The sequence below is a fragment of the Amphiprion ocellaris genome, chromosome 3 (assembly GCF_022539595.1).
Source record: "Amphiprion ocellaris isolate individual 3 ecotype Okinawa chromosome 3, ASM2253959v1, whole genome shotgun sequence".
Classification (NCBI taxonomy): Eukaryota; Metazoa; Chordata; class Actinopteri; family Pomacentridae; genus Amphiprion; species Amphiprion ocellaris.
In genome coordinates this window covers 15,652,561-15,665,383 of record NC_072768.1, presented here as the reverse complement: position 1 = coordinate 15,665,383, position 12,823 = coordinate 15,652,561, and the positions used below count along the sequence as shown (strand labels likewise).

General features: G+C 38.4%; 2 protein-coding genes and 1 long non-coding RNA gene across 10 annotated transcripts in view; 1 reads left to right on the top strand and 2 right to left on the bottom strand.

Annotated features, from left to right (window-relative positions):
- Positions 1-733: 733 nt before the first annotated feature.
- Positions 734-6,599, bottom strand: LOC129348219 (uncharacterized). 5 transcript variants are annotated; one of them, XR_008600694.1, is made up of 5 exons: positions 6,357-6,599; positions 4,667-4,767; positions 4,326-4,429; positions 1,012-2,824; positions 734-908 (listed from the first exon to the last, which is right to left on the bottom strand). It is a non-coding gene; the product is annotated as an uncharacterized LOC129348219 (long non-coding RNA). The 5 variants fall into 5 exon arrangements; XR_008600692.1 differs by lacking the exon at positions 4,326-4,429 and adding an exon at positions 3,797-3,938; XR_008600691.1 differs by lacking the exon at positions 4,326-4,429 and having other exon boundaries at positions 734-949; positions 6,357-6,598.
- Positions 6,226-9,797, top strand: LOC111573645 (B-cell receptor-associated protein 29-like). Of its 2 annotated transcripts, none has more exons than XM_023277911.3 (8): positions 6,226-6,493; positions 6,910-7,016; positions 7,227-7,327; positions 7,444-7,591; positions 7,741-7,876; positions 8,181-8,277; positions 8,485-8,585; positions 8,671-9,797. In XM_023277911.3, exons 2-8 carry the CDS (start codon positions 6,925-6,927, stop codon positions 8,704-8,706), a joined length of 711 nt encoding a protein of 236 aa, XP_023133679.2. In that variant the 5' UTR covers positions 6,226-6,493; positions 6,910-6,924; the 3' UTR covers positions 8,707-9,797. The 2 variants fall into 2 exon arrangements, with proteins under 2 accessions (XP_023133679.2, XP_035807610.2); XM_035951717.2 differs by lacking the exon at positions 6,226-6,493 and adding an exon at positions 6,708-6,730.
- Positions 8,793-12,823, bottom strand: part of LOC111573637 (solute carrier organic anion transporter family member 1C1-like) — a 21,026-nt gene continuing 16,995 nt past the window's right edge. For all 3 annotated transcript variants that reach the window (XM_055008075.1, XM_055008076.1, XM_035951715.2), the window contains 4 exons: positions 12,520-12,704; positions 12,232-12,296; positions 11,761-11,878; positions 8,793-11,098 (listed from right to left, as the gene is read on the bottom strand). In XM_055008075.1, coding sequence (XP_054864050.1) covers positions 10,873-11,098; positions 11,761-11,878; positions 12,232-12,296; positions 12,520-12,704 — 594 coding nt within the window. In that variant the 3' untranslated portion in view covers positions 8,793-10,872. The remainder of the gene's footprint in view (positions 11,099-11,760; positions 11,879-12,231; positions 12,297-12,519; positions 12,705-12,823) is intronic.

The following is a 12,823-nucleotide window of genomic DNA, read 5'->3' as shown; positions in this document are numbered from 1 at the left end:
CATGTTTGAGGAAGTGAAACTAACTGTTTGGACTGTTTGGACCCTTCCACTCAGTCTCACTTCTCTGTTAATGTATTTGTTCCATCTGCAGCTCAGAGCAGGCCTCCGGTCAGGAAACAGATGTCAGACTCACAAAAATCCCTGACATTTATTTTGAGCTTAATAACCTTCACTGTGAACACTTGACCCCAGTTCACCTCAGCTCTTGACTTCTCACTTCATTACTAAGTTAAAAACCTTAGTTTTAACAGTAATCAAGACTCTTTCTAAAACATCTCAGTTTCATAGTAATCAAAACTCTTAAAAGCATTTCCATTCAATAAAGCATTAGTTCCTCATATTTGTCATATCAAAAACATCAGTTTCCCTGGTAACCAAAACATCACTTTTCACAGTGAGTTGCTGTTCTGACTTAGTTACTTCTTAAACAAAGATTATAAAAATAGGTATTTGAGTTAGCTTTAACACACTTATTAGGTTATAGCATGAATCAGTTATAAATCACAGGTTATAACATCACAATGTTCCCTTATTTAGCTGTTTTCTGCCAGAGTCTCCCCCTTGTGGCTGATTCTGGGATCTCATACCTCCATGTTTCTCAACACTGTTGGAGTTCTTCCTGTCAGGCTGGTGGTAGAACGGCTCTGAAGAATCTTGTACTTGTCTTATCTGGAACAATCTAACAGCCTAAACTGTTAACAGCAGTGTAAAGAAGCAAACACACAGGCATAGATTAGGACTCAAACTAGATTTATTTTAGAAAACAAATCAACTTAGAGGCATTTGTTCACACGTGGTTGAATAGGAGGCCGTCCAATCAGATTTAAGGTCTTCACTCTGTAGGTTGGTTGTTCGGTGACACTCTTGGACCTCCATCAGTTGACGTGGATGTTTGATGGTCTTCTTCTCTAGTGCCAGATGATTTATCCATGAATTCAGCAGCTACAGACTGAAATGAAGCTCATGCTGCCGTTATTGAATTCTTGTTCCAATCAAATGTTCAGAGCTCACCTTGAATGCAGTCGTCTGCTGTCTGATAGTTTTTCTCATTGTAGTTTTCAATAAAGTCTTTTTCCTCATGTCAGGATGTGGTGAGACTCTTTCTCAGTCTCTGCAGACGTCCCTCATTGTGCATCTCCAGAGAAGAAACAGAAAAACTGGTCACTGCTTCAGCATCAAACATTCTCCAGCATTGAGAGTGTTTTAGGAATTCATTCATTGTGTTGTGAACTTTGAAGGAGCAGAAACTTTACAGCTGTCAAAGATATGAGCTCCAATTCTATATGTTTTAGGAAATGAAGTTCATCAAATGATCACTTGATTATTGCTGATAACGCTCATTAAATTACTGAAGAAATCTAACATAAAAACCTGTAAACTCTCAGGCAGCTTTTGTTAAATTTTGTCTATAATTCTATCATCATGTTCTGGAACCAGGACTCTGCAGAAGTTCCTTCAATCAGATACTTGTGTGTTTCTATTTAAGGCCTCAGGTTTGAACGTACAGCAGAGGATTAGAAAGGAGTGATTTAATATTTAAATCAGTCCAGTAAATGTTTGGAGTAAAAATGATTAAAATTTTGATTTAGATAGATTTGTGTCTCACTTAAATATATCCAAATGAGTTCAGTGTATTTACATTTTATAGAAGATTTGATTTCTTAATCTCAATACTGTAGGGTCTGACCCTAAATATAATTATGTAAATGTAAATAATAAATAATACTGTAGTGCAGAGTCATAAACTTTAATCAGCTAAATTTACATAATAAATATCACTGCACAATCTTAACCTGAACATTCATATTATTGAGATAAATTTACATAAATCATGATATTCTAGAGTCTTAACTGGAATATTTCTAACATTAATCTTTTTGTATTGTGCTGATAAACAACAATAACCCGACTTTCAGATAATATTTGTTGTCTGTGATTGTGAGACTAAATTCCTCCACATTCTGGAACTGGACTGCATTTCCCAAAATGGAAACATGGACAGAATTTAACACTCATGAATCCATGGCAACGTTAACGTTTCTGCTTCTTACCAAAGTTCACAACACAAGTAAAGATTTTAATGTAAAACTTCAGGGATGACTGCTGACCATAAGTATTCTGATCAACATTTCATGATCAATATCAGGACAGATGTTACAACTCCAGCTGTTACATTAGACTGCAGTTATTCACAGAGAAATTAAAACATCACATTCCTCATAAAAACTAGATGGGACTTTTATTAAATAAAGTGTTGGTGAATAAACAGTGTAAAAAGTGCAAAGCAGCTCCATTAAATCAGGAGATGTGAGACTTCCACAGCATGGATCACCATCTGCTGTGTTGATTCATAGCTGAATGTCAGAATGAACTGAGATAGAAAAGCTGCTTTGAGCTGCAACATTACGGTCTGACAATCCAACACCATCACAGTTTTCATCTGGTTGTTTTGCTCCAACATGCTGTGAAGTTCAGTTTTTACCTGAATCAATACAGAGATTCTATTTTCAACCAAGACTGGAATAAAAAATAGAATGTTATGAGGTTATTAATGCAACTAGATCCTTTCAGATGGAAGGATTTACTTCTAAGTTCTAATTCAGGTTTCAGTTGGAGCACATTGCATTCACAAAGAAAAACAGCGAAACCTTCATAGCAACATTTAATAAACCTAAAGCTTCCCTGTTGGCACATTGGTGAAGTTTGTTACTGAGCATCTGAACCTTAAATCCAGTGAGACGACCATCTTCAGTCGAGGTCAGTCAGAGAACTTCAAGACCTTCCATCAGCTGGACCAGATGTGGCATCATCTCCCTCTGAACATCTGGATGACAGGAGAAAAGACAGAAATCAAACACAGATCACAGAAACACAATTTATTCACTTTCATCATTTTATAAAAGTAGCGTGAACTTTATTAAAACTTGACAATATCAGTAATGACAGTAAATGTTTTTATCTCGTGTTGAAGCTAAATTTAAAGTCAATTTTAATGACAGTTTATCCTGAGAGGAGTGAGAATGGAGCTTTTCTTTCCTTTTTAGAATATTCCCTCAAAATATTCTGTTTATTATTGGCTTTAGAAGCATTTTTCTTTACTTATTTGTTTTTAGATACCTCAGAATGATGCACTTGGCTGGTTTGCAGATAATTTCATGTACAATACAATAAAGATCTTCTATTATAACATTTTGCTAAAACAAAAACTGCAAACCTTCTCAACCATCTCTCAGTCTGCAACATTCCAATTGCAACAAAGAATTATCTGATGTAGTTATTAATATAATCTTTACTGAACCAGCCCTGGAATTAATAAAAATCTGTATGTGGATATGATTTTCTCTGATGGGACCACTATGGAAGCCGTAGTAACAATTAACTATCCTTTGAAGGGAAAGATTAGGTCTTCTTCAGGTGGATAAATAAATGCTCTCCCTTAAAAAAAAAAATGCATACAATAAAGTAAATCTCTTCTGCACTGCACACATACTACACTTTTGTATAACTCTGGATGTCAGAGTAAAGGCAGACAGATCCACCAATCAGCCACAACATTCTGACCACTGACAGCTGAAGAGAACAACATCCATCATCTTGTTCTAATGCAACGTTCTGCTGGGAAACCTTGACGTTCATGTGGATGTTTGACATGTACCACCACCTAAACACTGCAGGACAAACAACCCCCTAGTCTCCATGGCAACAGCAGTCCTTGATGCCAGCTGCCTCCCTCAGCAGGACAAATTAAAACTGCTCAGGAGTGGTCCGAGGAACACGACAGAGCTAAGCTGTTCACCTGGGTTCCACACTCCCCACATCCAGATCTGATTGAGCATCTGTAGGATGGTCCAGGATCAGCCTGGTCTAGGTAGGACCCACCCTGCAACCCACAGGATCCACAGAATCCACAGGACATCCCCAGAGGTTCTGATGAACCACTGGGTCAGAGGAGTTTTAGCAGCATGAAGGGACCAACACAGTATTAGTCAGGTGGTCAGAATGTTATACTGTTATATTGTCATGCTGATTATATGATCAGTAAATGTTACCATCAATTAGAACGTCCACATTGATCAGGGAAAAAAAAACCTACCAGTTCATTCAGAAACTGTGGGGTTAAACCTAAAAACACAGACCTCAACAGCAGTTTGTTTCAAAGCAGAACACCAGCCAGTTTTCACTAAAGAAGCTTTCAGAGCAACAATTAAATGACAGTTTTGTTCTCAATAAGTTTAGAGTCAGCCAAAATAATGTACACACATCAGGAAAATAAATTTTTTTAATAGATATTTCATTTTTGTAAGTACTTCTATACATATACATACCTCTTTCTAAGTTTCATCAAATCACGATAACTCTGTGTCCTGTTGTACGATGTTTTCCCAACAGATGGTGCTACCCTCATGAATGGAGCATCAACAAGTGACGTCTACAACACAACAGAAATGTCTGCAAGCCAGTGGCAACCACTTTGAGCACCTCTTGTAATTGTAGAGGCCAAAGATAACTTTTATTAATCTGGTGATGTCTGAATAAATTTGGTATTGAAATATTTATGCAAGTTTTTCTTTTCCTGATGTGTGTAAACATTATTTTAGCTGACTCTGTATAATGGGTTTCTGACAGGTCACCAGGCAACATCTTTTTATAATAATGACAAACATACCTGCATTCTACAGGAGTGATTTTCCTCATGTGCAGGTAAAGATGTGTGAGGAGTTTAGAGATGACAGGAGCAGGAGTCATCCTCACTAATTCAGCTTCCACCTAGAAACAGAAAGACCACAAAGAAACACATTGATATACTCTCAAACGTTCAACCTCACAGCCTCAAAATATCTGTTTAGGAAGTGTTGTGTTTCTAAATTCTGCTGAAAGCATTGACAGACATTCTCTTACAAGGTTGTGTAAAAAGCAGCCTGTCCTCTGAGCTACTGAGAAATTTTCCTGAACAAAGTTTCTACATGTAAATCAGCTCAACAAAAGCTAAAGCCTCAGTCACAGATAACAGGTATCGCAAATTATAAACAACTTTCTTTGTTAACTCAGACTTTCTGCTTCAACCTCACATAAAAGGGGGAGTTTAACTCATCAGGCGACTGAAAATGAACGGCTTGTGCAGTTCTAGATCCAAAAGTAGGATGTTTCAACTTATGTTTTACTACAAATACATGCAATAATAAATAAATACAATGGCTGGTTGTTAGTTTAGTCACTATTAATGTTACTTTATATACTGGATTGAACTTGAGCAGTGGAAGAGAGAAGGAATTTAATGAAATTATGGGGATTCAGAGAGGTAATGTTGCGCAATGTTAAGCGCGGTGTAATTCAAACCAGCTGAATGTTAAACTTCAGTGCAGCTCAGCGGGTTTCAGTTAACCTTAAAGTAAAATAACTTTTTTAAAAGCTAAAATACACAGCAGAGAAATACAGGTTGAGAAGGTCATTCTAATGACAGACAGCGGCAGCAGCAACTAACACAGGTGTTCAGCGGTAAGTTAGCCACCTGTGTTAATTAGCCCCCTAGCTAACTTAGCCGCTTAGCTAGCTAACGCGTCCGGACCAACTGCTCAAACACGACAAACACAACTCTTCACAAGTCGCTGACTTAACGTACAACAAAACAACGCTACTGGTGAGAAGTACTTATCTTCTTACCGTGTTTTACACCAAAAACAAGGTCAACAGCAGCCAGAGATGCTACCAGACGTGCCTACCACAGATATATATAGAAGACTAGATACGCTAGCGCGCTGTCTTCTATATTATCTCTGGTCTGACCAATCACTGCTCTCTGGCTCCGCCCTCTGAGAATCTTGTTGTCGTTTGGCTCCACACTTGCTGATGACCACTTCCGGTCTCAGAAAATGAAAAAAACGGACCTTTTTTCGTTTCTGTCTCCTACTGATTTTATTTTTTTGTTATTCTAAATATAAAATGAAAATCAAAGCATTTTTAAAATTTCGTACATCCCTTTTTGATTATGAAAAGGAAAAATGCCTTGTATTTCAATTTTAATTTTTGTATTTTAAAACGAAAATCAAATAACCACTCGTTTTTTGTTTTTCAATACCCGTTTCAGAACGGAAAATCAAATTGCCAAAATATACACGGACCAATATGGAACCAGTTTGTCATTGATTTATTAGGAATTAATAACAACAACTGGGGCTTAATTAGTATTTTCAACCAGTGATTCTTACTGGACTATTTTTAGACTGTGACATGTAATGTGAGAGGGCAACTGCATACACACGCCACAGGGGGAATCCTGCTCCAAGTGCAAAAAATAGACTTTGTAGTCTTCTTGCAGAGTAAGAAAAAGAGTTTTTCACGAATCCGAAAGGACTTACTGATGAGGTCAACCAGCGGAGTTTTATTTAGGCCTGCAGCTCCTCTGATGTTCCCCAGCAGCTGTCGTGAACGTGTCTGAGCGCATGTGTGCGCGCGTCCGGACTTTCCAATACTTCCCATCGGACAGCTCTTTCTGGTAAGACAACAACTCTGTTTAACGTTTGGTATAGATTGAACACATGTTCCTTTTCAACAAAACAGCTTCCGATGTTCGCCACTGTATCAGAAGAATAAGGGCAGATTTAGAGGTAAAAGCCTATAAATAGCAAAAAAAAAGGGGGGGGGGGGGGGGCTTTGGATTCCTGCTGCTGTGTGTGTGGGCCTACAGAAAGTCAGTGTAGAGGAGTAGCAGCATGTAGTACAGTAAGATATGGTGTGTTAAGGTGCTTTTGCATTTTCCTTTTCAAGTTTTAGTAAGAAATCTTAATGTTAAATACAAAAATGTGTTTATTAATGGGGAATCTCAGATGTCCTGAAGTGTAAAGTTTTTTTTTAACATCTCAGCTTCTCCTTCTTAATATTATGCATAATCCAACGTCTTCATTTCCACAGAAAATCACAGTCACCATGACTCTCCAGTGGACTGCTGTGGCTTTCTTCCTGTATGTAGAGATAGCAGTCAACCTCATCTTGTGTATCCCCTTCATATCAGCACAGAGGTAACACAAACCCAACACATCATCAGAAATTGCTGTGCACCAGCTCGGTTTCTGAATATGCAAAAATTGGATTGCAGCTTTGGAAAAAAAAAACGCTGAAAGAGGCAGTTCACAGAAACCACCAGCAGAGTGCATCTATGTCCTTCCCATGCAGAGCTACTGTATATTATGACAGTTGCACTCACAGTGTCCTTTTGACCCACTTCGCAGATGGCGTTTGATTTTCAGCTGGAGAATATGGAGCTGGTTATCTCCATATTGGAACAAATGCTTCTTTACCATGATCATGGTCCTTATTGTTCTTTTCCTTGGTAAGTAATCTGCTCTGAGTCAGAGACAGACTCCTGTAAGTGACAGACAGTGAATAATATTGAGCATGTTGTTGGCATGTTGCTCATCCAGCCAACATGTTTCTGTCCACGCTCAGATGCTGTCCGTGAGGTGCAGAAGTACTCGGGTCCAGAGCCCATGCAAGATGCTAAAGTGAACCCGAATTTGTACGACCACGTCCACATGAAGCTGTTCAGGGCCCAGAGGAACCTCTACATATGTGGCTTCTCTCTCTTCCTCTGGCTGTTGGTCTAATTTTATTCCATTTTCATTCAGAATGACGCAAACATTACTTGTCCACTTGTTTATTCATCATTCACAATTCATATTGTGAATTCTGTCTTCATTCTCAACCTGGTTCTTGTTGTTTTTCTGTCCTTTGACCTCGACACAGTATCATGCGTCGGGTTGTCACCTTACTAAACCAGGCTGCTGTCACTTTGGAGAACAGTGCAGGTCTTCAGGCTCAGATGGAAAACGCTGTCAAGGCAGCCAAGCAGCACCAGGAGGACAACCAGACACTCAAACAAGTAAAATAATTACTTTAAGACATATGACAATCTTTAAAGTTCTCTTTTCTCTTGGGAAGCCAGTTAAGGTTTTCTCCTTACTGTAACTTAATGTACTATGAACTAAAAGTGTAACATAACTGCACATTGCTGCGTTTTCTGGGTCACGTCTACCTATTTAATTAATACACTGTACGCATTAATCCATGCAGTGTTTTCCCACAGAGCCTTTTTTTCTTTGATTTCTGTTTTGTGTGTGCTGTGGTGTCTGCTGTTAAAATAATCAGCTTAAGCTCAGTAATTAAGGGGAATCCTTTGTGCTCAGGCTCTTCTGGAAGAAGAAAAATCCATGTCAGCAAAAAACCAGCAGCTGAAGCTGGAGGTTGAAAAGCTGGCAGGTCAACTAAAGGCTGCTGAGGATGGTGAGTAATCATCACTTCTTTCAAATATGATAGTCTGCAGTAATGGTGCTCAGTTAAAAAAAAACAAACAGATACCACTATTAAACATTAGCATAGCATGAATCATCATCATCATCCCTGCACTGAAATGAAAATTGTAGCCTTTTAACAGGGCTTTGATAGTACATAAAGCAATTTACTGAATGTGAGTTTTGCTTGTGTTTGCAGCTGTGCACAAGTCTCATGCTGAAGTGGAAGCAATGAGGAGGCAGGCCAAAGGTCTGGCACACGAGTACGACAGACTACTGAGGGAACATCATCAGCTGCAGGTAACAGTAACTCAGAATGTCTAATGTTTATTCATCCCTCTAATACAGGAGTGATTCTCTTTTTAATCCTGTATTTAATCCACAGAATCTTCAGAGCACAGAAGACAAAAAGGATCAGTAAACACAGATGTTTTCTGGTGTTTCTGCTCCCTCCATGGATACATTTTCTTATTATTATGGTGGGACTGTGCACCTTTTTTTAAAAAAAAATATATATGATAAGACAAATTGTATGATATTAGGACACATTGAACAATAGTGTTTTGTGGGGTAGTAAACTCTGAATTACTAAATTCTGTATTAAGTGTCTTTTGTATGTTTTTGTAATAATATTTTAAAGTCTCTAAATGAATGGGAAACAGTAACTCAGGGGTTCAGGCTTCAAGAATACTGTTATTTAAGAACATTTAAAACCTGAGAAGCACTAATGCTAAGATTTTTTTTACTGACTGTACGATTTTCATAATATAACAGAGCACCCCAATATTGTCCTGCAGTTAGCACACAATGACCAGTTTATACCTGCCAAATAGAGGTTATTTATCATCATTTTCATGGTATTAATGAATGCTAAATCACTGCTTTTACAACAATAAGTGTCTGTCACACAAGTGTGTCACCTCTGCTTGAATTTACTCTAAACTTTTTATTCAGACAAAACTGTTTTTTTTTGTTTTGTTTTGTTTTGTTTTTTGACGACAAATTGAAGGAAAAATCTGAACCTTTTGACCCCTCCAGCGAGGTTGGAGATCTTTTTGTTGCCATGGTTTGGCTCCTTATTCACAGGGCATGAGTTGTCTGATGAGTGAGAAAATGATGTCATAACCTTCACAGCCACCAGATTTCTACTCAATTTGACACCTTTGGAAGACTTTGCACCGACATGTCAGACAGCGCCCTCCACCACTATCATCATAACACCAAATGAGGGAATATCTGGTGGAAGAATGCTGTTTATCCCTCCAGTAGAGCTTCAGAGAGGAGCATTGAAGCGGCCCAACACCTCTCTAAGACACTATGATTTTTCCTTCAATTGGTCACCTATGTATTTGTCTTTTAACACCAACTTTCCAGTAGTAGATCTACCTACCTACCTGCAATTTGATAGACTGATTTTAGAAATGAAGCTAAACTTGACATCTTGCAGTATCATTTGTTGACTGGTATATGGCAAATGCATGAGGATGAAAAATAAATAAATTGTCATCGTCATGCTGAAGTCACCGATGGAGTTGCTTAAAAGACTGATACCACACTGACACAAAAACAGATTATATGTTGAAAACAAAATGTAATGAGGTTCATGATGAGGCACACTGGTGACTATAGACAGTGTATAACACACTGTACAATCAGGCATTATCAAAGCCAAGTATAAACATAATCACATTGTGTTCACAAAACTAGCATCTTTGTTTTTCAAGCTACAGTTCTGGAAAGTATTCAACATTAGAATTTGTGTTTTTTAGGTTGATTTGGTATGAAATGGTGACCTCACTACAGTTACCTTTCTGCTACCTCTGCACATGGAGCGATGGTTCCTGCTCTGTATGCAATCCAGATAATCTGTTCCTGTGTTGCTCTTAGCTTTGATCTGCCTGTTGGCCTTGTTCATTCACAGGCTGAAACACTTTGGGTGCTTTTCATTATGATAACCTATGCTTCCTTGCATCCCCGTTGCTCCTGTGACCTAGAAATCCTTGCCCCTCCACCACTATGTAGCATCTTCCGATTCCTTAAAAACATACCAAAGACACAGATTCATCCTACTCCTCGTATCTTCATGGGAGGAGCTAGAACACAAACAACAAAGACGAGTGAGAAAAGAGGGCAGACACACTAGCATAATGAAAAGCAGCCTTTGTCTCAGTGCAGACACATTCTTAGTTCCTAAACCAAGTGTGCTGCAGAAATACTGTTTGGTGTCCATATGGACTGTAGGCAAGGCCATGAACACTGATGCAATGGGTAGTAGCCATCTTATTCAGGCACCTTAATACATGTTAAATCCAAGCTTTGATTTTATCAATTTTAATCATAAAAACAAACACAGAAAATACAGCACAATTACATTCTTGTTTTCTACAAAAGTCTTCCATTGATGAAAAACACCAACATGTATGCAGTCCAGCAACAGCATACCTTGTTTAAAAAATTACCCATTTCAGATATTGCACATCTACACAAATCCTGTACAAATATATACTCTGTGTGCTACGAAAAATGTCCACAGTGTGCGTTGCTCAGTACATGTGAGGTGCTTTTCTAGCTGAGACAGAGGATTCGCTCACAAGCGAGTCTCTCTGTCAGGGTTGCAGTCCGGGCCCAGTATAAACTGCTCACAGTGTAACGAGCTGCTCTCCTCTTTCCTCAGCGACTCCAACTCAGCATTTCCATTGGTCAGTGCAATTTTTTCCTCCTTCTTAATATGTCGTTTAAGTAGAGCAAAACCCAAAATACAAAGGAAGAAAGAGACGGTCCTCAAGCCCAGTGTCAGGCCCAGGTACACTATCCTGTGAAAAAAATCGAAAAAAGTCAAACAACAAATCTTTCTCAAAGGTAACCTGCTATTAAATTTGAACTTTTTCCATTCTAAATTGTTTAGATTGAACTTCCCTTCGAACATTTTTATGAAACTAAAGCAATGCGGACTGAACTTTGCACAACACACTTGCTCAGCTGTTCCACAATATTGCCTCTTATACAACAGACAGGCTCAGAATAAAGACAAGGCTGAATTACTGTAATTTAAGCTTTGTGTTTAATACAGTCAAAGTATTCTGGTCTAACATAATGTGTCTACTAAATTCAGAGCTGAACTTCGGTGTTCTTTTCGCATTTCATTTTTATAATGTATCTTTTTACAAGGTGTGTATTAGATAAAACTGATTAGGGCTCAGATTTTTTAAAAAGTACCACCTTTCTGTAAAAGCGAATCACACAGCTGAATAAATGCATATATAGCCTTTAAAAAAAACTTGCAGGTAGCACTGTCTTTCCATTGGCACCACCATGATGCCCAATAGTAGAAATCCCTCTTTCCATTTTTCATCAGTGTGATAAGTTTGTTAATGAGCTCTATCAGATTTCAGGGTCACTAAATCATTGCTTTAAAACATAGACACTTTGATAAGAAACTGCATACAGTTTTAGAATAAAACTCTCTTCAGATTACCTGTACGCTGAGGTGTTATATATTCTGCAAGCTCCTCTTCCTCCACACGTCTTGTATCCCCATTTGAGGCAGGTTGTATCAATTATGGCTCCAAAGTATATGGGGGCCGGTATTCCAGCTGTGGTACAACATAAAATAATTTGCTACGTCATAAAAAAAGCACATTCAGGAAGGCTTTATCATATTCATCAACTGGAAAAATCATGATTTACATAAAATGACTTATGGTATTTAAAATATTGGTAATTAACGGACATCAGATGCCTATATGGTTGGTGGTTTAAAATGTTAGATTCACATGAGACCTTAAAAATTTTAAGAAAATTTAACAATGGTGATGATTTGCTGCCATAAAGACATTCTTCCTCCCTTCATACTTTAAGCTGAATGTCAGCTTTTAGGAGATTTTTGTGTGCCTGACATTGAAAGTCAATAGACAGTAATGTACAGAATACTAAATGTGGTTCTTACCAAGTGTACGAGTGGCCAGTGTGTGGATTCCAAGAGCCAAGGATTTCAGCTCAGGCTTAATGCACCTATGGGGAGACTGAGGTGTTAAAGAAGACTCAACTTTTCAACCTGGCAACACTAAAGGAATGGTAATGACTCACAGATTTCTACTTTACATTTATATGCTGTTCTAAGTTGCAAAAGTTTAAAATAAAATCCTTCAACTTGTATATTTTTTTATTATTTAAAGAATATCTGTACTGATGAGTCAGTATGTTCCATGAGTTCACATGGGAGTTATTGACAGACCTGACAAGCAGCATGAAGCCTGGTGTTCCCCCAAGAGAGATGATGAAGGAGCTGAGGACCGACAGAGCCATGAAGTATGGAAAGATTTTGTCACAGCTGTCCCTGCGGAGACACTGGCCCAAAGTAGCCGTCAAGTTGCCCGGTCGGGGATTAGCCATCGCCACGCACCTGCAATCGTCCAACACCTGACACAAAAGAAAACAACGGAGTGATCAATAATGGATGAGGCACAGCACAGCAGGACACGCTGCATGCAAATACAACCGAAATGTCACATGCTATTCTGAGGCATCACAAAAAGACT